General features: G+C 44.1%; 1 protein-coding gene across 2 annotated transcripts in view; it reads right to left on the bottom strand.

The window, feature by feature from the left end:
• LOC132209312 (utrophin-like) overlaps positions 1–25,288 on the bottom strand; it is a 73,281-nt gene that overhangs the window by 33,082 nt on the left and 14,911 nt on the right. The window contains exon 2 of one of the 2 annotated variants that reach the window (XM_059644447.1): positions 23,133–23,198. The exons of the other annotated variant lie outside the window; for it this stretch is intronic. Coding sequence (XP_059500430.1) covers positions 23,133–23,169 — 37 coding nt within the window. The 5' untranslated portion in view covers positions 23,170–23,198. The remainder of the gene's footprint in view (positions 1–23,132; positions 23,199–25,288) is intronic. 2 annotated transcript variants of the gene reach the window in all.

Below are 25,288 nucleotides of genomic sequence, written 5' to 3'. Positions count from 1 at the left end.
AGAATAACATGTTCATTCTAATTTTCTCTTTCTCAGGCTCCTGGGCCTGTTTCTTTCTATTTCAGGCAATATGCAATTGGAGGGAATTCATTAAGGGATTGGTTCACGATCTCAACACCAAATGGCATCAAAGGGTGGCATTTAGAACAAGAATACAGGTAGTGTTTTGTGTTTTGCAATGATGTTGCCAATAGGATTTTAACAGAAGAGCATGCTTGGATGCCATCACAAAATATACATACATAGTTCTTACTTTAAGCAAACAATTTATACCTGAAGCTGTTTCCAAAGTTCTCACCTTCTGCTTCATATTATCGAGTTGGCAGGAATCCTAGAACTAATGAGGCACTTCAACCTGGGGACAGCTATATTGTCAATTGACACCAGAGTCATAGAATCATACAGCAACGGAGTAGAACTGTACCTGCATCTACCAATTCCTCTGGCAGTTCATTCCACAAGCGAACTACCCTCTGTGTAAAAAAGTTGCCCTTCAGGTCACGTTTAAATCTTTCTCCATTTATTTTAAAAATGTGTGCTCTAGTTTTGAACTCCCCTACCCTAGAGAAAAGACCTTTGCTATTCATCTTATCGGTACCCCTCATGATTTTATAAACCTGTATAATGTCACCCATCAACCTCCTAAAGCTCTAGTGACAAAGGTCACAGCCTATCCAGCGTATCATTACAGCTCAAATTCTCCAGTCCCAACAACATCCTGCTATGTTTCCCGAACCCTCGCCAATTTAATCACATCCTTCCTATAGCAAGGCAATCGGAACAATACTCAAAAAGTGACCACCTACCAACTCCGAGAACTCAATGGTCTGATCAATGAAGGCAAGCGTGTTAAATGCCTTCTTAACCACCTCGTCCAACTTGCAAAGGATTATGTAACATCAATCCTTTGGTCTCTCAGTTTTACAACTCCATCCACAGTTCTATTAACTGCAAAAGTCCTGCCCTTATTTGGTTTACCAAAATGCAATACCTCGCATTTATCCAAATTAAACTCCATCTGTCACCCCTCAGCCCAATGGCCAATTGTTCAAGATCCCACTATAATTTTAGACACCTCCTAAATGCTCATCCAAACTGATCATTTAATTTCAGCAACATTCAAAAAATTATCAAAGAATATTGTCATCTATCAAGTTGCCTTTTTAACAAAGTTGTGAAGTGAGGGCCTTGAGAGTAGTTGGAGGTTTGGAAGGTGCCAAGGATTTTTGGTGAATTTCTGCTGTGCATCTTTTAGACAATGCATGCTGCTGCTACTGAGCATCAATGGTTGGAGAAAGTGGGTGTTTGTGGATGTGATGCCAATCAAATGGACTTTTTTGTCCTGGATGGCATCAAGCTTCTTGAGTGTTGTTTGAGCTGCATCCATCCAGACAAGTGGGAAGCATCCCATCACACTCCTGACTTGTGCCGTGTACAAGGTGGACAGGCTTTCATAAGTTAGGTGGCGAGTTACTTGCCGCAGTATTCCTAGCCTCTGACCTGCTCTTGTAGCCACTATGTTTACGTGGCGAGTTCAGCTGCATTTCCAGTCAATGGTAACCCTAAGGATGGTGAGACAGGGGGATTCCATGACACCACTGAATGTCATGGGCTGGAGATTCGGTTGTCTCTTATTGGAGATGGTCACGGCCTGGGGTTTGTGTGGTATGAATGTTACTTGTAGCTTCTCCGGCCAAGCCATTTGTACATTTGGGATGTTAGATTCTTAGCTCGGGAGAACAGTTGTTTCATGTTTGAAATGTATACTCAGCAGTAGACGAATCTGTAGCTACCTTTGCTTCCTTGATAAATTGTTGTTTTCCAATTTGCTTTTTCCACTAGGCACTGTCTTCCAACATGATGAGAGACAACGGGAGAGAAAGCGTTCCAGCTCTTGTCATGAATGAATCTTTTTTCTCTTTTTCTGCTCTCTTCTCAATAACAGCTGTTGAAATATAGTTTAGTGGGAATTTCAGAGTTTAGCTGCACTATCTTTCCAAGCTGGCTGACTGGCAGTTGAGCTCTCCATTCAGAATGTGTAAAAGTACCATATATGTGTGAACTACAACAGGAAACGTGAGTTTCTTGATGCTGATTCAGTTGCCTGTTTCAATGACTACAGATGAAATCATGATTTAAATGCAGATTAATTTATTCATTCATTCCACATAGGTTGCCCGAAGCTTGCTGCAGTCCATAGTCAGAAGACAACAGCCATCATTTTAGGTCCATGCTTTTGTCGTTTTGAAAGAAACTTCAGTCCATGCAAGTTTCCGCTATAACAATCAGATAATGGAAATTGAAACAAAATAGTCCATACTTAGACCTATCTGACAGGTTTCCAACTCTAGATCCACACAGCTCCACGGGTCGGGAATTCCACAGGATATCAACTCACAATTTTAGTCATACATGTGGTTTCTGACAATCTGGAGACTGCAAGTTTCTTTGCATTAATTCAGCTCACAGGGCTCATTAGTTCCTCCTCAACCATTTCCCTCAAAGTCACAATGCACACTTGAAACACTTTAAAAGAGGCAGCAATAAATGTTATTTTTTTCTACATCTTTTTGCACTGTCATTCACACTTTCAGTACTGCAGCACTTCTTCCATTTGACAGTTTGTCATTACAAAGTTACTAAGGCTCTCACCCTGACTTTCAACTGACTAAAAGTTAAGACGCCTGAGAAAAGTAATACAGTGAAGTGCTTATTGCAATTATGCTAATGCAGCTCATTAAAATTATTTCTTCCAAATATGATCTGCAACAAATTGTAAGGATGAGACTCGAGGCTGGGTGTAGATGAATGCTTTTGATAGACTGCTTCAATCTTGTCACTATTATAACTCAATCTCACTATTATAACCAGAGATAATGGGAACTGCAGATGCTGGAGAATCCAAGATAACAAAGTGTGAGGCTGGATGAACACAGCAGGCCCAGCAGCGTCTCAGGAGCACAAAAGCTGACGTTTCGGGCCGAGACCCTTCATCAGAGAGAGGGACGGGGAGAGGGTTCTGAAATGAATAGGGACAGAGGCGGAGGCGGAGGCGGACCGAAGATGGATAGAGGAGAAGATAGGTGGAGAGGAGAGTAGAGGTGGGGCAGGTAGAGAGGGCATAGGTCAGTCCGGGGAGGACGGACAGATCATGGAGACGGGATGAGGTCGGTAGGTGGGAAATGGAGGAGTGGCTTGAGGTGGGAGGAGGGGATAGATGGGAGGAAGAACAGGTTAGGGAGGCGGGGACGAGCTAGGCTGGTTTTGAGATGCAGTGGGGGGAGGGGACGAACTGGGCTGGTTTTGGGATGCAGTGGGAGGACGGGAGATTAGAAGCTTGTGAAATCCACATTGATACCATTGGGCTGCAGGGTTCCCAAGCGGAATATGAGTTGCTGTTCCTGCAACCTTCGGGTGGCATCATTGTGGCACTGCAGGAGGCCCACGAGGGACATGTCATCTCAAGAATGGGAGGGGGAGTTAAAATGGTTCGCGACTGGGAGGTGCAGTTGTTTACTGAAAACCGAGCAGAGGTGTTCTGCAAAGCGGTCCCCAAGCCTCCGCTTGGTTTCCCCAATTTAGAGGAAGCCACACCGTGTACAGTGGATACAGTGTACAAATTGGCAGATGTGCAGGTGAATATCTGCTTAATATGGAAAGTCATCTTGGGGCCTGGGACAGGGGTGAGGGAGGAGGTGTGGGGGCAAGTGTACCATTTCCAGCGGTTGCAGGGTAAGTTGCCGGGTGTGGTGGGGTTGAAGGGGAGAGTGTGGAGTGGACAAGGGAGTCTCGGAGAGAATGGTCTCTCCGGAAAGCAGACAGGGGTGGGGATGGAAAAATGTCTTGGGTGGTGGGGTTGGTTTGTAGATGGCGGAAGTGTCGGAGGATGATGCGTTGTATCCGAGGCTGGTGGGGTGGTATGTGAAGACGAGGGGGATTCTTTTAGGGCGGTGGTTGCAGGGGCGGGGTGTGAGGGATGTATTGTGGGAAATGCGGGAGACACGGTCAAGGGCGTTCTGGACCACTGCGGGAGGGAAGTTGCAGTCCTCGAAGAATGCGGACATCTTGGATGTGCGGGAGTGGAATGCCTTATCCTGGGAGCGATGTGGCGGAGGCGGAGGAATTGGGAATAGGGGATGGAATTTTTGCAGGAGGGTGGGTGGGAGGAGGTGTGTTCTCGGTAGCTGTGGGGGTCGGTGGGCTTGAAATGGACATCAGTTTCTAGCTGGTTGCCTGAGATGGAGACTGAGAGGTCCAGGAAGGAGAGGGATGTGTTGGAGATGGCCCAGGTGAACTTGAGGTTGGGGCGGAAGGTGTTGGTGAAGTGGATGAACTGTTCGAGCTCCTCTGGGGAGCAAGAGGCGGCGCCGATACAGTCATCCATGTAACAGAGGGCCTGTGCAGGTGCGCAAGAGGGATGTTCCATGTCACCTACAAAGAGGCAGGCATAGCTTCGGCCCATGCAGGTACCCATGGCCACCCCCTTTGTCTGTACGAAGTGGGAGGAATCGAAGGAGAAGTTGTTGAGGGTGAGGACGAGTTTAGCTAGGCGGAAGAGGGTGTCAGTGGAGGGGGACTGGTCGGGCCTGTGGGACAGGAACAAGCGGAGGGCCTTGAGGCCATCTGCATGAGGAATGCAGGTGTATAAGGACTGGACGTCCATGGCGACATCCACTATTATAACATTGTTATAAACAACATGGATACAAAGTTCCAAAGCTCTTGTCTTGACTAAATCAAGCTTTGTACAGCTTCATTTACTGTTCAGGTTTCATACACAATTCCTCTAAATCCTTTCACCATCTATATATCGTAATATATATCGTGGCAAATAATTAGTCGCGTGTTATGAAAGTAAAGAGTCAAAATTCATAGTCTCCATGTGCAAGACTCCACAACACAAATAACCCACAATTCTACAATCTGTGAAATATCAGTTGGAATGCAAGCTGATTAAAAAAGCTCAAAGGCAACAGAAATGAGAATTAATGCTATTGGTGAAACTCCAAAGGTTAACATGTCACACTGCATGCATCTTTGTATACATGGGAAGGTAATAAATGAGATTTGATTTGACATATAACTGTCACATGTAGACAGACACAGTGAAAAGTATTGTTTTACATGCTAACCAAACTGGGCTGATACGGCATCAGGAAAGCCAGTGCCAGACATGAGACTGCTGAGTGAGAGAGCTTATTTCAGGGGATAACGTTTGGTGTAGGAACCAGAGGAATGGACCTGCACGAGTAACGGACATGGTCAATGTGAGGTCAGGTCGAATGACATATAACGATCAAGTAGATGCAACAGCCCTGAACGAGAATGTCACCAAGACCATACGAATGCTGCAAACTCGCAAACAGTGCAGGGGCACAACGTGCCCAGCTCCTCGACAGCCTTTCCAATAGTTCGAGAACATGTGTGTTCGACTTCTCCGTCAAGCATCGAAGATACCTCGGAATCGGAGATGGTCACTGCCTCGACGCCTTTTCCACTTGCAGAATAAAACTGATTTCTCGCGAGATACTCTCGGCGCAAGAGGCAGGCTACTGCACATTACACTCTGCCCGTATCCGAGGCAGGATTAGAGGAACCTGACCCGATGCTAGAACATCCAGAAACCACAAAAGAAAAAGAACCAGCCTGTGTCCTTGAACTCAGAAGGGGAGGAATATATTGAATGTAACGAGGTCAGCCAGATGGACAGCACAGAGTGAGTTTCCTGAATGGGGCTTAATCTAGTCCAGTCAGGAAGCCCTGGCTGATTGATAAGAACTGGAGTGTCAGGGCTCTCCATTTGTAAATAAAAGGTGACTTGGTGACAGGATACCAGCTCTGTGGAGTTATTTCAGGTCCCTCTTAAAAACAAAATTTTTGATCCCTTCCACTGAGACAAATTAAAAATTCTGAGTGAAAACCAAGAGGACTGCGGATGCTGTAAATCAGAAACAAAAGCAGAAGTTGCTGGAAAAGCTCAGCAGGCCTGGCAGCATATGTGAAGGAAAATCAGAGTTACCATTTCAGTGACCTTTCCTTAGTTCTGAACAAGTACATTTGTCAAATGAATGCTGCAAACTCGCAAACAGTGTGGAAGCATGACATGCCCAGCTCCTCGACAGCCTTTCTGATAATTTTGAGCATCTTGCTAAATCTCCTCTACACTCTCTCTAAAGCTTCCACATTTCTCCTATAATGAGGCGACAAAAGCTGAACATAAAAATACAAGTGTGGAGTAACCAGAGTTTCAGAGAGCTGCAGCATAACCTAATGGCTCTTAAAATCAATTCTCCTGTCAATGAAAGCCAACACACCATATGTCTTCTTAAAAACCCTCTCACCTTGGGTAGCAACTTGGTGGGAGCTTTGGATATGGACCCCAAGATCCCTCTGTTCCTCCATACTTCCATTAACCCTGTAATCTACATTCAATTTGAACTTACAAAATAAATCACTTCACACTTTTCTGGTTTGAATTCCATCTGCCAGTTCTTTGCCCAGCTCTGCATCCTGTTGCAACCTACAACAGCCCTCCACACTATCCACAACTCCAACAACCCTTGTGTCATTGGCAAACTTACTGACACACCCTCCCACTTCCTCTTCCAAATCGTTGATAAAGATTACAATCAGCAGGCGTCCCAGAACAGATTCGTGCAGAACACCACGAGTCACCGAGCTCCAAGCTGAATACTTTCCATCTACTACCAACCTGTCTTCTATCGGGCAGCCAGCTATGTATCCAGACAGGCAAATTTCCCTGAATCTCATGCCTCCTTACTTTCTGAATGAGCCTACCATGTTGAAGCTTATCAAATGTCTTGCTAAACTCCATAGACATCACATCCATGGTCTACCTTCATCGATGTATTTTGTCACATCCTCAAAGAATTCGCTTGTGAGGCCTGACTTACCCCTCTGAAAGCCATGCTATTTCTAATCAAACTGTGCTTTTCCAAATAATCATAAATACAATACTATTCATATTGGGATGTACCCACATCACATGGACTGCAGTGACTTACTCTCACCTTCTCAAAGGCAATTAGAAATGGACAATGGGCACACTCCATGAATGATTTAAAGGAAAAAAAAACTCCAACATGTCTGTCATTTTTGTTCCACTGACACAGTCATCCTCTTCTTTCCACCATCTACCCAGTTAGAAATTTTAGGTTGAAGCTCCAAACCAGGACTTGAGCAGAAAATGATGGCAATGTTGAGGGAATGCTGCAATGCTGATGTACCTACTCTTGGCATTCTTTCTGAAGCCTGAATTCAATGCAAGTCTGCAATAAAAAAGTTAGCCAGAACGTGTCCATTAAACCATTCTCAATTGCCATTTGGTTCACTAATGCCCGATACAGAAGGAAACCTGGCCTAGGATACATGTGATTCCAGTCTTCGCATTCATAAAATCACAGAATCATATGGTACAGAACAAACCCTTCAGTCTAGGCCAGGCATCATAGTTTACGCTTAACTGCCTTCTAAGCAATTTGGCATGAGCAATAAACAGTCACCTAGCCAGCAACACAAGGCCCATTTAGAAAAAGTACTGATAATATTGGCTTCCAAGAGTTACTGACATCCACACCATCAAGAAGCTGAAATAACATAAATAGTGATGCAAAAATTGACTCAGCGGCACCTAACTAAGCTCCCTGACAATGAGCAGAGACTCAGAATCTCCAAGCTGGTAACCTCAATGTCATTACTGATCAAAGCAAAGGATGCAGAGGTACATGCTGTTAATCTTAGTTGTGTGTCACTGGTCAAGTTCAAAAAGGGGGCCACAATGATGATTAAGAGCGTCTAAGTTGGCGGTTGGTTGGCTGACTGTCATAAGCCAAGCTCATTATGTGCTGAAGATACAGAATGACTTGATTTAAAATAAATTAATTTTTAAAAATTGTTTTTCCTCATTATAAGTATAGAATAGTTTTAATAGCCCTGAAGGGAACATTATAAAGATTGACTTTAGGCTTTATGTTTGTTTTGCTCCTGTCCTACAGGGGTTATGCGTGTAATTTTCATCAAAAACTACTGCTCTAGGCCGGCCCAGATTGAAATTCTAGCAGGTTGATAGTGGCTTGACCACTCGACCATAAATATAGCATAAAGACCCATTCATTCCTTGGCAGTTTTATTAACTGCAATACTGTTTGTTATTAGAAAGGCTGTCAAAACTCATCCGAAAGAATCATTCAAAGGAAACAGCTGAGAATACAATACTGCAAAGATAATTTTCTCTTCAAGTTGTCAAATCATTTTATTTTTAAGGGTAACTGGTGGACAACTATCGTAGACGAAGAAGAGACACAAAATGCTACAGGTGGGGGTGGAGTAGTGATATCATCAGACTATTAATCCAGACCCACAAGCTAATGTCATTTGGACTTGGCTTCAAATCTCACTATGACAGATGATACAGCATATTTTCTCTCTCCTACTGTCCCCTTAACTCCTCAATACCTTGTACCTAAACATTTGAAATTAATTCCCTTTATACAATTACAGGAATAAAAATAATTTACATTATAGATATTCAAATATCAAACTTCTAGTTAGATATATGTCACAACCAATTCATACCTGACCTGACCAGAATTACAAAACTTTCAATCAATGTTTAAAACAAAACCAGTACGATGACAATAGATCAGAGCTTCAAAATACAAACAGGCCTCTTTTCACTTCTCATTTCAAAATTACTTTATTTTGAAAGAAAAATAGGACTGCTACAGAAAGTATAAACTGCAAATCTCACTGAAAAAATTCTACAAGAAGCCAATGTAATGCTGTACCTGTAAAGAATCAGGGAAATTTCAAAAAGGGACAGACCTCCTAAAAAGACAGACCGAGCGGCTGACTGCATCTCTCTCAGCAGACAGCCACCTTTTTCAGGCATATCTATGTTACCCTCCAGAAATGTATGAAAGAGAGCTTAAAAATTGAATGCAACAATAAGCCTGTCACTGTCAGCAGAAAATGTCCTCGTGTCTGGCCCAGAGTGCTGAGGGACACAGCTTTGATAATAGCGATTTTTAACAGCCCTATCCTACCAGAAAAAAACATAGAATCACCCCTTCTTCCTCCACATGCTGTCAGAGAGTTCAAAAGTAATCACCACAAAGGAATTTTGATCACAAAATCAAGATCAAAACTGTCAGCTCAACTATCAAGGTCAACGCGACTGGCCACATCCAATCACAGCTGCTACATCTTTGTACTTGCTCTTCACAAATAATTCAGAGGCTCATCTGCATTTTGCTTTTACTTTTATGCAGTTGCACTCATCGCTTACTTTTGCACCTGTGTGTTGTGTTACTACTTCTTCTTGTATCTGGAGTCATACAGTTGCACGGCACTGAAACACACTTTGGTCCAACTTGGGTCATGCCTCCGGATATCCGAAATTAATCCAGTCCCACTTGCCAGCACTTGGTCCATATCCCTCTAAACCCTTCCCGTTCATGCACCCATCCAGATGCCTTTTAAATGCAATTGTACAAGCCACGACCACTTCGTCTGGAAGCTCATTCCACACACACACCATCCTCTGATTGGAAAGGTCGCCCCCCTTAGGTCCCTTTTAAATCTTTCCCTTCTCACCCTAAACCTGTACCCTCAAGTTTTGGACTCCCTACCCAGGGAATAAAGACCTTGGCTATTCACTCTATCCTTACCCTTCACGATTTTATAAATCTCGATAAAATCATGCCTCAACCTCCGACACTGCAAGGAAATTAGTCCCGCCTATTCAGTTGTTCTGTATTGCTCAAACCCTGCAACCCTGGTAACATCTTGGTAAAGCATTTCTGTACCCTTGTAAGTTCAACAACATCCTTCCTATAGCAGGGAGATCAGAATTGCACACTGTATTCCAAAAGTGGCCGAACCAATGTTCTGTACAGCCACAACGTGACATCCCAATTCCTATACTCAATACACTGACCGATAAAGGCAGGTGCACAAAACACCTTCTTCACTACCCTGTCTACCTGTGACTCCAACTTCTAGGAACTATGAACCTGCACGCCAAGGTCTCTTTGTTCAGTAATACTCCCCAGTAATTTGATAAACTGCTCTTTATGTTAATTCAAGAAAGCCTGATTAAATTACCTCCACTTAAAACTTATATTCATTTGGCAAAAACCAAAGAGCTGCAGATGCTGAAAATCAGAAACAAAACCAGGAATTGCTGGCAAAACTCAGCAGGTCTGGCAGCATCTGTGGAGGGAAAGCAGAGTTAACACTCTGAACAAGGGTCACCAACCTGAAACATTAAGCCTGTTAGCGATCCACAGATGCTGCTAGACCTGCTGAGTTTTTCCAGCAATTTCTGATTCACGTTCATTTGGATCTGGGAGAAAGGTTTCCAAGGAAGAGATTCTTTCTGAATTAACCTTGGTGCAACCAACGGAGAGAACAGCTGAATAAACAAGGGGAATTGGTTTATCGTTCCTGACTTGGGAAATTAATGATTTGGCGAATCCCTGTCTGCAGCTGCAACAAATTAGGGAATGTCATTCAGAGGCTGTTGTAAAACTTATCACTTCTAAAGAGACGCATCATGCAATCGTCATGAACATTCTATTTAGGCAAAGTGCTTTTAAATTTATTTATAACATCATTTAGATCCCAGCTCCTGGGAAAATATATCCAACACCCAGAAATCCTCTGAACACTGAAGGACGAATTAGGAAACAACTCTTTTAGAACATAGAACATAGAACAGTACAGCACAGAACAGGCCCTTCAGCCCACAATGTTGTGCCGACCATTGATCCTCATGGATGCACCCTCAAATTTCTGTGACCATATGCATGTCCAGCAGCCTCTTAAATGACCCCAATGACCTTGCTTCCACAACTGCTGCTGGCAACGCATTCCATGCTCTCACAACTCTCTGCGTAAAGAACCTGCCTCTGACATCCCCTCGATACTTTCCACCAACCAGCTTAAAACTATGACCCCTCGTGCTAGCCATTTCTGCCCTGGGAAATAGTCTCTGGCTATCGACTCTATCTATGCCTCTCATTATCTTGTATACCTCAATTAGGTCCCCTCTCCTCCTCCTTTTCTCCAATGAAAAGAGACCGAGCTCAGTCAACCTCTCTTCATAAGATAAGCCCTCCAGTCCAGGCAGCATCCTGGTAAACCTCCTCTGAACCCTCTCCAAAGCATCCACATCTTTCCTATAATAGGGCGCCCAGAACTGGACGCAGTATTCCAAGTGCGGTCTAACCAAAGTTTTATAGAGCTGCAACAAGATCTCACGACTCTTAAACTCAATCCCCCTGTTAATGAAAGCCAAAACACCATATGCTTTCTTAACAACCCTGTCCACTTGGGTGGCCATTTTAAGGGATCTATGTATCTGCACACCAAGATCCCTCTGTTCCTCCACGCTGCCAAGAATCCTATCCTTAATCCTGTACTCAGTTTTCAAATTCGACCTTCCAAAATGCATCACCTCGCATTTATCCAGGTTGAACTCCATCTGCCACCTCTCAGCCCATCTCTGCATCCTGTCAATGTCCCGCTGCAGCCTACAACAGCCCTCTACACTGTCAACGACACCTCCGACCTTTGTGTCGTCTGCAAACTTGCTGACCCATCCTTCAATTCCCTCGTCCAAGTCATTAATAAAAATTACAAACAGTAGAGGCCCAAGGACAGAGCCCTGTGGAACCCCACTCACCACTGAATTCCAGGCAGAATATTTTCCTTCTACTACCACTCGCTGTCTTCTGTTGGCCAGCCAATTCTGTATCCAAGCAGCTAAGTTCCCCTGTATCCCATTCCTCCTGACCTTCTGAATGAGCCTTCCATGGGGAACCTTATCAAATGCCTTACTGAAGTCCATATACACCACATCCACAGCTCGACCCTCATCAACCTTACTAGTCACATCCTCAAAAAACTCGATAAGGTTTGTAAGGCATGACCTACCCCTCACAAAGCCGTGTTGACTGTATTTGATCAAGCCATGCTCTTCCAGATGGTCATAAATCTTATCCCTCAGAATCCTTTCTAACACCTTGCAGACGACAGACGTGAGACTTACCGGTCTATAATTGCCGGGGATTTCCCTATTTCCTTTCTTGAAGAGAGGAATTACATTTGCCTCTCTCCAGTCCTCAGGTACGACTCCAGTGGAGAGCGAGGATGCAAAGATCTTCGCAAGTGGCGAAGCAATTGCATTTCTCGCTTCCCAAAGCAGCCGAGGACAAATCTGATCCGGGCCTGGCGACTTGTCAATCTTAATGTTTGACAAAATTTTCAGTACATCAGCTTCCTCTATCTCTATCCATTCCAGCATGCACACCTGCTCTTCAAAGGTTTCATTCACTACACAGGTCGTTTCTTTCGTAAAGACAGAAGCAAAAAACTCATTTAGGGCTTCCCCTACCTCCTCAGGCTCCACACACAAGTTCCCTATGCTATCCCTGATCGGCCCTACTCTTTCTTTGACCATTCTCTTATTCCTCACGTAAGTGTAAAATGCCTTTGTGTTTTCCCGGATTCCTTCTGCCAAGCCTTTCTCGTGCCCCCTCCTGGCTCTCCTCAGACCATTTTTGAGCTCCTTCCTTGCCTGCATGTAATCCTCTCTAGCTGAACTTGACCCTAGCTTCCTCCACCTTATGTAAGCTACCTTCTTCCTTTTCACTAGAAGCTCCACCGCTCTCATCATCCAAGGTTCCTTTATCTTACCCCGTCTTGCCTGTCTCAGAGGGACATATTTACTCATCACTCCCAACAACTGTTCCTTAAACCATCTCCACATGTCTATAGTTCCCTTACCATGGAACAACTGCTCCCAGTCCATGCTTCCTAACTCGTGTCTAATCGCATCATAGTTTCCTCTTCCCCAATTAAATATCCTCCCATTCTGCCTAATCCTCTCCTTCTCCATAGCTATGTAGAATGAGAGAGTGTTATGGTCACTATCACCAAAATGCTCTCCCACCACAAGATCTGATACCTGCCCCGGCTCGTTTCCGAGCACCAAGTCTAGAATGGCCTCTCCCCTCGTCGGCCTGTCAACGTACTGCGTTAGGAAACCCTCCTGAACACACCTTACAAAAACAGCTCCATTCAAATCTTCTGCTCGAAGGAGGTTCCAATCAATATTAGGAAAGTTAAAGTCACCCATTACAACAACCCTACTGCGTCCACACTTTTCCAAAATCTGTCGACCTATGCTTTCTACAATCTCCCTGCTGCTATTGGGGGGCCTGTAGTAAACCCCTAACGAGGTGACTACTCCCTTGCTGTTCCTAATTTCCACCCATACTGACTCAGTAGGCAGATCTTCCTCGACAATGGAAGCTTCTGTAGCTGTGATACCCTCTCTGATTAGTAGTGCTACACCCCCTCCTCTTTTTCCCCCCTCCCTATTCTTTTTAAATGTTCTAAACCCTGGAATATCCAGCAACCATTCCAGCCCATGAGAAACCCATGTCTCTGTTATGGCCACAACATCATAGCACCAGGTACTGATCCATGCTCTAAGTTCATCACTTTTATTCCTGATACTCCTTGCATTAAAGCAAACACACTTTAACCGATCCCTTGGTTCCTTCCCAGGAAAATCCTTCCCACTAGCTGGTCTACCTCTTGCTACTGCCTCACCTGCATCAACGCTCACCTCTGGTATACAGCTCAGGTTCCCACCCCCCTGCCATACTAGTTTAAACCCTCTCGAACTACTCGAGCAAACCTTCCACCCAGGACATTGGTCCCCTTCCAGTTCAGATGCAACCCGTCCTTCTTGTACAGGTCCCACCTTCCCCAGAAGGCATCCCAATTATCAACATATCTGAAACCCTCCCTCCTACACCAGCTGCGTAGCCACGTGTTCAGCTGCGCCCGCTCCCTGTTCCTCACCTCGCTATCTCGTGGCACCGGTAGTAAACCAGAGAACACTACTCTGTTCGTCCTGCTCTGCAGCTTCCATCCTAACTCCCTGAAATCACTTTTTATATCCTCAAACCTATTTCTGGCTATATCATTTGTGCCAATATGTAACACGATTTCTGGCTGTTCACCCTCCCCTTTCAGAACTTTATACACCCGATCGGAGACGTCCCGGACCCTGGCACCAGGGAGGCAACATACCTTCCGGGAATCCCGATCTTGCCCACAAAATCTCCTGTCGATTCCCCTAACTATCGAGTCCCCTACCACGAGTACTTTTCTATTCTGCCCCCTTCCCTTCTTTGCCACAGTGTCAGGCTCAGTGCCAGAGAACTGACTACTATGGCTTTCCTCTGGTAGGTCAACCCCCCCAGCAGTATCCAAAACGGTATACTTATTGCTGAGGGGAATGCCCACAGGGGATCTCTGCACTGTCTGTCTGTCCCCTTTCCTCCCCCTAACTGTAACCCATCTATCCTCGTCCTGAGCCTTAGGAGTGACCAACTCCCGATAACTCCTCTCAATTACCCCCTCTGCCTCCCGAATGATCCGTAGTTCATCCAGCTCCAGCTCCATTTCCCTAACACGGTTTTCAAGGAGCTGTAGCTGGGTGCACTTCCCGCAGATGTAGCCAGCGGAGACGTGTGCCACATCTCCCAACTGCCACATTCTGCAGGAGGAGCAAGCAACTGCCCTAGCATCCATACCCCACTTATCTGAACACCCACTCAATACTAAAGCAGAAAGCTCACTTCAAGTAATAATAACAAATTAATAACAAACTTATGTTCAATAGAGAAAGTCTTTTCTCTGCCATGTAACCAAACAACAAATTTCATCATGAAAATCTTCCGCACTGCACTGATTTGCAACAAAAATGTATATTCTTCATGCACTATTTTAACTTCCACAAGACCATAAGACATCGGAGTGAAAGTGAGGCCATTGGGCCCACCGAGTCCACTCTGCCATTTAAGTCATGGCTGATGGGCATTTCAACTTCACTTCCCTGCACTCTCCCCGTAGCCCTTGATTCCTTATGAGATCAAGAATTTATCCATCTCTGGCTTGAAGGCATCTAATATCCCGGCCTCCACTGCACTCCGTGGCAATGCATTCCACAAGCCCACCACTCTCTGGCTGAAGAAATGTCATCTCATTTCCGTTTTAATTTTACCCCCTCTAATTTTAAGGCTGTGCCCACGGGTCCTACTCTCCCCTAACGGAAACAACTTCCCAGCGTCCACTCTTTCTAAGCCATACATTACCTTGTAAGTTTCTATTGGATCTCCCCTCAACCTTCTAAACTCTAATGAATACAATCCCAGGATCCTCAGCCATTAAACCTACCATTCCAGGGATCATCCGTGTGAATCTCCACTGGACACGCTCCAGGGTCAGTATGTCCTTCCTGAGGTGTGGGGCCCAAAATTGGACACAATATTCTAAGTGGGGCCTAACTGGAGCTTTATAAATTCTCAGAAGCACATCACTGCTTTTATATTCCAACCCTCTTGAGATGAACGACAACATCTTTCTTAATCACAGATTCTACCTGCAAGTTAACTTTTAGAGAATCCTGGACCAACACTCCCAGATCCCTTTGTACTTCGGCTTTATGAATTTTCTCACCGTTTAGAAAATAGTCCTATGCCTGTATTCTTTTTTCCAAAGTGCAAGACCTCGCATTTGCTCACGTTGAATTTCATCAGCCATTTCCTGGATCACTCTCCTAAACTGTCGATATCTTTCTGCAGCCTCCCTGCCTGTCCACCTATCTTCGTATCATCGGCAAACTTCGCCAGAATGCCCCCAGCCCCTTCATCCAGATCATTAATACATAAGGTGAACAGATGTGGCCCCAACACTGTACCCTGCGGGACACCACTTGTCACCAGTTGCCATTCCGAAAAACTGCCTTTTATCCCAACTCTCTGCCTTCTGTCAGACAGCCAATCCCCAATCCAAGCCAGTAGCTCACCTCGAACACCATGGGCCCTCACCTCGCTCAGCGGCCTCCCGTGAAACACCTTATCAAAGGCCTTTTGGAAGTCTAGATAGATAACATCCACTGGGATTCCCTGGTCGAACATACTTGTTACCTCTTCAAAGAATTCTCACAGTTTGTCAGGCATGGCCCCCACTTCCTAAATCCATGCTGACTTGTTCTAATCTGACCCTGCACTTCCAGGAATTTAGAAATCTCGTCCTTAACAATGAATTCCATAATTTTACCAACTACTGAGGTTAGGCTAATTGGCCTGTAATTTTCCATCTTTTGCCTTGATCCTTTCTTAAACAAGGAGGTTACAACAGCAATTTTCCAATCATCTGGGACTTTCCCTGACTCCAGTGACTTTTGAAAGATCACATCCAAAGCCTCTGCTATTTCCTCAGCCACGTCCCTCAGAACTCTAGGATGTAGCCCATCGGGGCCAGGAGATTTAGCAATTTTTAGACCCTTTAGGTTTTCTAGCACTTTCTCTTTTGAAATGCCTACCATACTCAACTTTGCCCCCTGACTCTCCCTAATTGTTGGCATACTACTCATGTCTTCCACTGTGAAGACTGACGCAAAGTACTTATTGAGGTCTTCAGCTATTCCCTTACCTCCCATTACGAGCCTTCCAGCATCAATTTGGAGTGGCCCACTGACTACTTTTGCCTCTCGGTTGTTTCTGATGTCTTGAAAGAAACCTTTACTATCATTTCTAATATTACTAGCTAGTCGACCTTCATATTTGATCCTCTCCTTCCTTGTTGCTCTCTTTGTTATCCTCTGTTTGTTTTTGTAGCCTTCCCAATCTTCTGATTTCCCAGTGCTCTTGGCCACTTTATAGGCTGTCTCTTTTTCTTTGATACATTTCCTGGCTTCCTCTGTCAACCATGGCTGTCTAATCCCACCCCGGATAATCTTTCTTTTCTTTCTTTTCTTTGGGATGAACCTCTGTACTATGTCCTCAATTACACCCAGAAACTCCTGCCATTGTTGGTCTACTGTCTTCCCCGCTAGGCTCTCCTTCCAGTCGATTTTTGTCAATTCCTCTTTCGTGCCCCTGTAATTACCTTTATTTAACTGTAACACCATTACATCTGATTTTGCCTTCTCTCTTTCAAACTGCAGATTAAACTCTACCATATTATGATCGCTGCCTCCTAAGTGTTCCCTTACTTTCAGATCTTTTATAAAGTCTGGCTCATTACATAACACTAAGTCCAGAATAGCCTGTTCCCTTGTGGGCTCCATCACAAGTTGTTCCAAAAAATCATTCTGCAATCATTCCATGAATTCCCTTTCTTTGGATCTATCGGCAACATTATTCGTCCAGTGCACCTGCATGTTGACGTCCCCCATGATCACTGTGACCTTGCCTTTCTGACATGCCCTATCTATTTCCAGGTGCATCTTGTGCCCCTGGTCCTGATCACTGTTAGGAGGTCTGTACATAACTCCCATTATACTTTTTTTTAGCCATTGTGGTACCTCAACTCCACCCACATAGACTCCACACCTTCTGACGCTATGCCATTCAGTGCCGTAGATTTAATTTCATTCTTGACTAACAAGGTAACCCCTTCCCCTCTGCCCACCTCCCTGTCTTTTCGATAAGTTGTGAATCCTTGGATGTTGAACTGCCAGTCCTGAACTCCCTGCAACCATGTCTCTAAGATGCCTACCACATCAGAATCATTCAAGAGGATTTGTGCTGTTAATTCATCTACTTTGTTGTGAATACCAACAGCATTTAGATAAAGTGCCTTCATGCTAACTTTCTTATCATTATTAGAGATATTGGAAATCCTAAGATGTCTTAAGCTTTCTTTTCTTCTTGCTTTTGCAGAATTCAATAGGTTCCGCTCTGTACTGGGAAAAGAGTTAGTGAAGTGGGAACACATTAAGTTATTGAAAAATTCAGCAAGTCTGGCAGCATCTGTGGAGTGAAAGCAAAGTTAACATTTTGGGTCCAGTGACCATTCTTCAGAATTTAGGAACACATGAAACTAACAAAGTGGATATGACCTTTTATTGCATTATTTCTTTGATTCAATTCTATTTACCTGGGTTTGCTAACTCTTCTACTCTTTCCTTATGCTGCAGCTCAGGTAACCTGTGTTACTCTATTGTGGCATTTACCGTGCTGCTAGACATTAATTTATAGGTATCTGCTAGAGAAGAAAGCTGTTTCCTTGTTGATATCAAGATCAACATCAAAACACCAAAAACACAAACCTCAAGAATGGGAAAGTTTTGACAAAATGACTGTCACTAGAAGAAATGTGACCTCACCAATGCGAAGCACAGCATAGCTCAACTGGAATGCAGAGGTCAATGCAAGTTACTGTCAACACTCTGCAAAATGACACCTTATTTCTAAATCTATTTTTCTGTTCAGGTTTCTTGAGTTCTTCAGAAGCTTTCCCCACTTCAAATGAACTAAATCTTGTAGAATTATGCTCCATAACTGCTCGTTAAAGACCATCACCATCAGAAACATGTCTTTGCCTCTTCCAGGGATGCCTAACCTGAAGAAGTTACCCCCCTCCCTCCGGACCAACCTCAGGGAATCTCTCTCCCACTGCAACTCTCTTGTCCCACCTATACTCTCCTCTCCACCTATCTTCTCCTCTATTTATCTTCGGTCTGCCTCCCCATCTCTCCCTATTTATTTCAGAACCCCCTCCCCATCCCCCTCTCTGATGAAGGGTCGAGGTCTGAAACGTCAGCTTTTGTGCTCCTGAGATGCTGCTTGGCCTGCTGTGTTCATCCAGCTCCACACTTTGTTACAGTGACAAAGCATTTAGTTTTAAGGAATATTGCATGTGAGCTGCAAGGCTGTTTAGTTATCATTAAAGCTGTGAGTGGACAGAACAAACTCAACTCAGGTTTTATGAAAAGACAATATGATATCAACTCCAGAATATTCAACTTAGTGATCAACTAAGCTTTTATCACTTCTGTCAGCATCAATCTACATTCAAACGCATTTGCTAACACTAAGTTCAACCTCATATTTACTACTGGCCTTCAGACACGACAAAACACACAGCAATACTTTATACTTTTGCTATCCAATAACTACGTTCAAAGTATTTCTCCTAACGGTTTTCAATGTCACTTTGAAAATAGACTAAAATTTTTAAACGCGGCACAATGATAATTTACCATGTCACAAAATATAAATATGCTTCCAATGCTTTTAAACTGGATTCAAACCACACACATAAATGGCTTTAAATTACATTTTGCTGCCAAGGTGAATTAATTTTCTCTGAAAAGAAACAATGACATTTTAAAACCTATACTAACATAATCTACTCATTAATTTGAATATTTAATCATTGCTTGATATGATACAGAACCAGTCAGTATTCTCCTGTATTCTACGACACACACCTCTCCCAAAATATGCACAGACTTATTATCAAACTGCAGCCAGTCAGTTTGTTGCCTTGCGCTTAAGGGCAATATTGCAAAAGAGGGAGTCCTTTTAGATCGAATCTTAACATATATAATGGAAGTTACATTTTCAGTTTGGATTTGGCTTCAGAAAAAGGCAAAACTGTAGTCTACAGACAGCCAATAGCTTTCATTGAAAACTACACAAAAGTGAACGCTTCACTAAAATTAAATGACTACTTACTTGGTTAGAATATCAATCTACTTTAAAAACAACACTAAATTTAATAGTTGAAATTAATCTAGTTATAACGCTCAATTCATGAAACCAGAATCTAATTCACGCCGTGTGGTGGTGCTCCTGAGATGCTGCTTGGCCTGCTGTGTTCATCCAGCTCCACACTTTGTTATCCTGTAATTCACGCCAGCCTGGAGAATCACTTTACACATTTTAAACTTTAAAACATGGCAAAACTATCAGGAAATGACCATCCTGCCTGTATTAGTCAGCATCGACCCATTACCAGTTTAACTGTCAGCAAGTCCAGACATCACCAGCTGAAAAGCCGCATACCAAATAAACTAAGCATCTATAATCTATAGTGATAATGGGAACTGCAGATGCTGGGGAATCCAAGATAATAAAATGTGACAAAAGCTCTCTGATGAAGGGTCTAGGCCTGAAACATCAGCTTTTGTGCTCCTGAGATGCTGCTGGGCCTGCTGTGTTCATCCAGCCTCACATTTTATTATCTATAATCTACATATCTCTGGGTACAGCAGAATAGAGAAAATGTGGACTTAATTCAGTATTGCAAGATTGGGTACAAAGAGATCTCCACAACAGACCACACATAATTTTATCCATTGTTACATCTAGTCATTCGAAATAGCAGTGGCTGACAAGAACTCCAAATAGCTCTTTCAGCACCAGCTTTGAACAAATTATATAAAGATGCGACAGCCTCTGATAGGCTCACCTTACGCAGTTTCTGATAAGGTGGAGAGGAAATTGCCATCATTTTCAAACGCTGCAAAAACATTCCAACTTTCTGCAGAGATGTTCTCACTACAGCCATCATTGTGAGTTTGCCTGTCATATAAAAGCATCTTAAAATTTGCATTATAACTAAAGAGCAAAAATCATTTCCTTGTCGTCAATGGACTTGATTTGTTACATTTGAGCATGCTCACTCTGCATCTTCCACAGAAGCCTGAAGAAGCTGGAAGCTTAATGTGCTCAGGGTGAGGTGAAAGGTTGCCACAGAATGGAATTAGCCAGTCACATCCAGTGCATCTGCCAAACGCCACCAAAAAATAAAGACTTACTTACTGCAGCAGCACAACCTTGTGAAACAGATTGTGTGTGTGTGAGAGAGAGAGAGAGAGAGGCAGGAGAAAGACATGGGGGAAAAATACAGACAGATATACACACACAAGACACAAAAACTTCATGCTTTGGGACCCAACTCAAGCTCTAAAAATAATCCAGTGTCAATTATTATTTCCTGGGTAGAAAAGGGCAGCAAATAGAAAGAGACAGAAAAGAACTATCCCCGATCAGGGATAGCATGGGGAACTTGTGCGTGGAGTCTGAGCGGATAGGGGAAGCCCTAAATGAGTTTTTTGCTTTGGTTTTCACAAAGGAAAGGGACCTTGTTGTGAATGAGAACTTTGAGGAGCAGGAAAACAGGCTTGAACAGATCAAGATTGAGGAAGTTGATGTGCTGGAAATTTTGGCAAACATTAAGATTGCTAAGTCCCCAGGGGCAGACCAGATGTATCCGAGGTTGCTCCGGCAAGTGAGAAAGGAGGTTGCTAAGCCGCTGACGAAGATCTTTGCTTCCTCATTCTCCACGGGAGACATACTGCAAGATTAGAGGGAGGCAAATGTTGTTCCTCTTTTCAAGAAAGGGAATAGGGAAATCCCTGGCAACTACAGACCAATCAGTCTTAAGTCTGTGGTCAGCAAGGTTTTGGAAAGAATTCTGAGGGATAGGATTGCTGACTATTTGGAAAAGCATAGCGTGATTAAAGGGAGTCAGCATGGCTTTGTGAGGGGCAGATCATGCCTTACAAATCTTATTGAGTTCTTTGAGGAAGTCACGAGGCAGGTTGACGAGGGTCGAGCAGTGGATGTGGTGTACATGGACTTCAGCAAGTCATTTGATAAGGTTCCCCACGGCAGGCTCATTCATAAAGTCAGGAGGTATGGGATACAGGGTGATTTGGCTGTCTGGATTCAGAATTGGTTGGCTGACAGGAGGCAGAATGGTTGTAGATGGTAAATATTCTGCCTGGAGGTCAGTGCTGAGTGGCATCCCACAGGGCACTGTTCTTGGGCCTCTGCTCTTTGTAGTTTTTATAAATGACTTGGACGAGGAGGTTGAGGCGTGGGTTAGTATGTTTGCTGATGACACAAAGGTTGGAGGTGTTGTTGATAGTATCGAGGGCTATTGCAGGCTTCAGCGAGACATTGACAGAATGCAGAGCTGGGCTGAGAAATGGCAGATGGAGTTCAACCCGGATAAATGCGAATTGATGCATTTTGGAAGGTTGAACTTAAATGCTGAATATAGGATTAAAGGCAGGATTCTCGGCAGTGTGGAAGAACAGCAGATCTTGGTGTTCAAGTGCGTAGCTCCTCTTAAAGTTGCCACCCAGGTGGATAAGGTTGTTAAGAAAGCATATGGTGTTTTGGCTTTCATTAACAGGGAGATCGAGTTTAAGAGCCGCGGGGTTATGCTGCAGCTCTACAAAACCCTGGTGAGACCACACTTGGAACATTGTGTCCAGTTCTGGTTGCCCGATTATAGGAAAGATGTGGAGGCTTTGGAGAGGGTGCAAAGGAGTTTTACCAGTATGCTGCCTGTACTGGAGGGCTTGTCTTAAGAGGAGAGGTTGACTGAGCTCGGATTTGTCTCTCTGGAGAGAAGGAGGAAGAGAGGTGACCTGATCGAGGTGTACAAGGTAATGAGAGGCATGGATAGAGTCGATAGCCAGAGACCTTTCCCCAGGGCAGGATTGACTGCCATGAGGGGTCATAGTTTTAAGGTGTTAGAAGGAAGGTATAGAGGAGACGTCAGAGGGAGGAGAGAGTTGTGAGTGCATGGAATATTAATCTACAGTTCTGGATTACTAGTCCAGTGACACCAGCCTCTCCATCCACTCACTGTATGTAAAGACTACCACCGTGACTGTGCAATGTGTGTTCTGCGCACGGTGAAGAATTCAGGTAAACTTTTCTGACATCAATATTCTGGTAATGTCATGTTAAAAAGCTGGAGGGAATGAAATACACAAATTCGAACTTCATTACACATAGCACTTGATCAAATCCCGGGTTAAATTAAAATGGAAAACAAAGGGTCAGAGCTAGACAACGGTGAATTTTATTTTTAATCACCAATGTCCAAGAACTAAGTGATTTCTCATTTGGCCAAAACACAGAATCTCTGCAGTGTGGAAGCAGGCCCACTCAGTCCACATGGACGCTCCCAAGAGCATCCCACCCAGAACTTTCCCTACCCTATCCCTGTAACCCTGCATTTCCCATGGCTAACCCACCTAACCTGCAAATCCTTGGACTATGGGAGGAAACTGCAGCACCTGGAGGAAACCCATACAGACATGAGGAGAATGTGAAAACTCCACACAAACAATTGCTAAAGGGTGGAAGTGAACCCAAGTCCCTGGCACTATCAGGCAACAGTGCTAACCACTGAGCCATCCCGGCATGAACCAGTTTCATCAGTTGGCACTGTATCGAAACAAATTAGAATTTCAATGAGGCAAAGCATTTTTTAACCTGTTGGCATAACGTTGTATTCTTGAATGCGTGTCATCCTGAGTCAGTTGTGGAGAATGTGTAGAGCTGCAAATAAAATAATATTTGATTGATCTTTGCATATCTTTAACCAAAATATTGGCAATGATACTTTATTATTTTCCTGGGTTTAACAAATATAATTAATAAACTAGCGAAGTGGCATCAGTAAAATCCACTACAAAAGTACAAGTTCAGGAGGAACTTTGCTGGAACTAACTCGCCATCTCATTGTCATCGCAAACCACCATTATTGAAGTGTTGAGGCATTTTCTTTTTATCTCGTGGGGTATATGGAAAAAATTTGCAGCATGTTCGGTGGGTACGACACTTCGTCACGTCAGCTGTAACACTGCTCCTCAGGAAGAAATGCTGGGATTTTTCTTGTGGTCATCAGATGGAATTTGGATAAACAAAAATTTATTAGACAGTGGCTCAGTGGTTAGCACTGCGGCCTCACGGCACCAGGGACCCAGGTTTGATTCCAGCCTCGGGCGACTGTCTGTGTGGAGTTTGCACGTTCTCCCCGTGTCTGCGTGGGTTTCCTCCGGGTGCTCCGGTTTCCTCCCACAGTCCAAAGATGTGCAGGTTAAGTGGATTGGCCATGCTGAATTGCCCGTAGTGTTCAGGGATGTGTGGGTTATTGGGGAATGGGTCTGGGTGGGATGCTTCAAGAGGCAGTGCGGATTTGTTGGGCTGAAGGGCCTGTTTCCACACTGTATGTAATCTAATCTAGTAACCTCTGGAGCAGATTCAATTTGATCCTGGACATTCTGGTCCTGAATCAGCAGCATGACGAGTGTGCCACAAGATCTTCAAATACTGCATGCTGTTAGTACAGCAAATATTGAAGCAGTTGATTTGGATCAATTGATTAATGAATTGAAAGGGCAGACAGAAAGGGGAGGAACAGGTGGGACTCATGCACAGAAGGGTAAGATGGGCCCTCTTATGGCAGAGCGGTAGTGTCCCTGTCCCTGGTCCAAAAGGCCCAGGTTCAAGTCCCACCTGCACCAGAGGTATGCAATAACATGTCTGGACAGGTTGATGAGGGAAAAATGGTTAAATTTTTTAAAAATGAGTTGTCAAGAAACACCATCCATAAAGAAATATTTCTTGACTTAAAATCCAAATGACGGGCATCATTAGTTTAGTAATTCAGAAGAGCAATGATTCACTTTTAAAATAGAGTCCGATTTTAGAACATAGAACATAGAACATAGAACAGTACAGCACAGAACAGGCCCTTCAACCCACAATGTTGTGCTGACCATTGATCCTCATTGTATGCACCCTCAAATTTCTGTGACCATATACATGTCCAGCAGTCTCTTAAATGACCCCAATGACCTTGCTTCCACAACTGCTGCCGGCAACGCATTCCATGCTCTCACAACTCTCTGCGTAAAGAACCTGCCTCTGACATCCCCTCTATACTTTCCACCAACCAGCTTAAAACTATGACCCCTCGTGCTAGCCATTTCTGCCCTGGGAAATAGTCTCTGGCTATCAACTCTATCTATGCCTCTCATTATCCTGTATACCTCAATTAGGTCCCCTCTCCTCCTCCTTTTCTCCAATGAAAAGAGACCGAGCTCAGTCAACCTCTCTTCATAAGCTAAGCCCTCCAGTCCAGGCAGCATCCTGGTAAACCTCCTCTGAACCCTCTCCAAAGCATCCACATCTTTCCTATAATACGGCGCCCAGAACTGGACGCAGTATTCCAAGTGCGGTCTAACCAAAGTTTTATAGAGCTGCAACAAGATCTCACGACTCTTAAACTCAATCCCCCTGTTAATGAAAGCCAAAACACCATATGCTTTCTTAACAACCCTGTCCACTTGGGTGGCCATTTTAAGGGATCTATGTATCTGCACACCAAGATCCCTCTGTTCCTCCACGCTGCCAAGAATCCTATCCTTAATCCTGTACTCAGCTTTCAAATTCGACCTTCCAAAATGCATCACCTCGCATTTATCCAGGTTGAACTCCATCTGCCACCTCTCAGCCCATCTCTGCATCCTGTCAATGTCCCGCTGCAGCCTACAACAGCCCTCTACACTGTCAACGACACCTCCGACCTTTGTGTCGTCTGCAAACTTGCTGACCCATCCTTCAATTCCCTCGTCCAAGTCATT

Source organism: Stegostoma tigrinum, unplaced genomic scaffold, assembly GCF_030684315.1.
Source record: "Stegostoma tigrinum isolate sSteTig4 unplaced genomic scaffold, sSteTig4.hap1 scaffold_84, whole genome shotgun sequence".
In the NCBI taxonomy this organism is placed as follows: domain Eukaryota; kingdom Metazoa; phylum Chordata; class Chondrichthyes; order Orectolobiformes; family Stegostomatidae; genus Stegostoma; species Stegostoma tigrinum.
The sequence above is the reverse complement of the archived record's forward strand: the minus strand, read 5'-3'. Positions and strand labels throughout refer to the sequence as shown.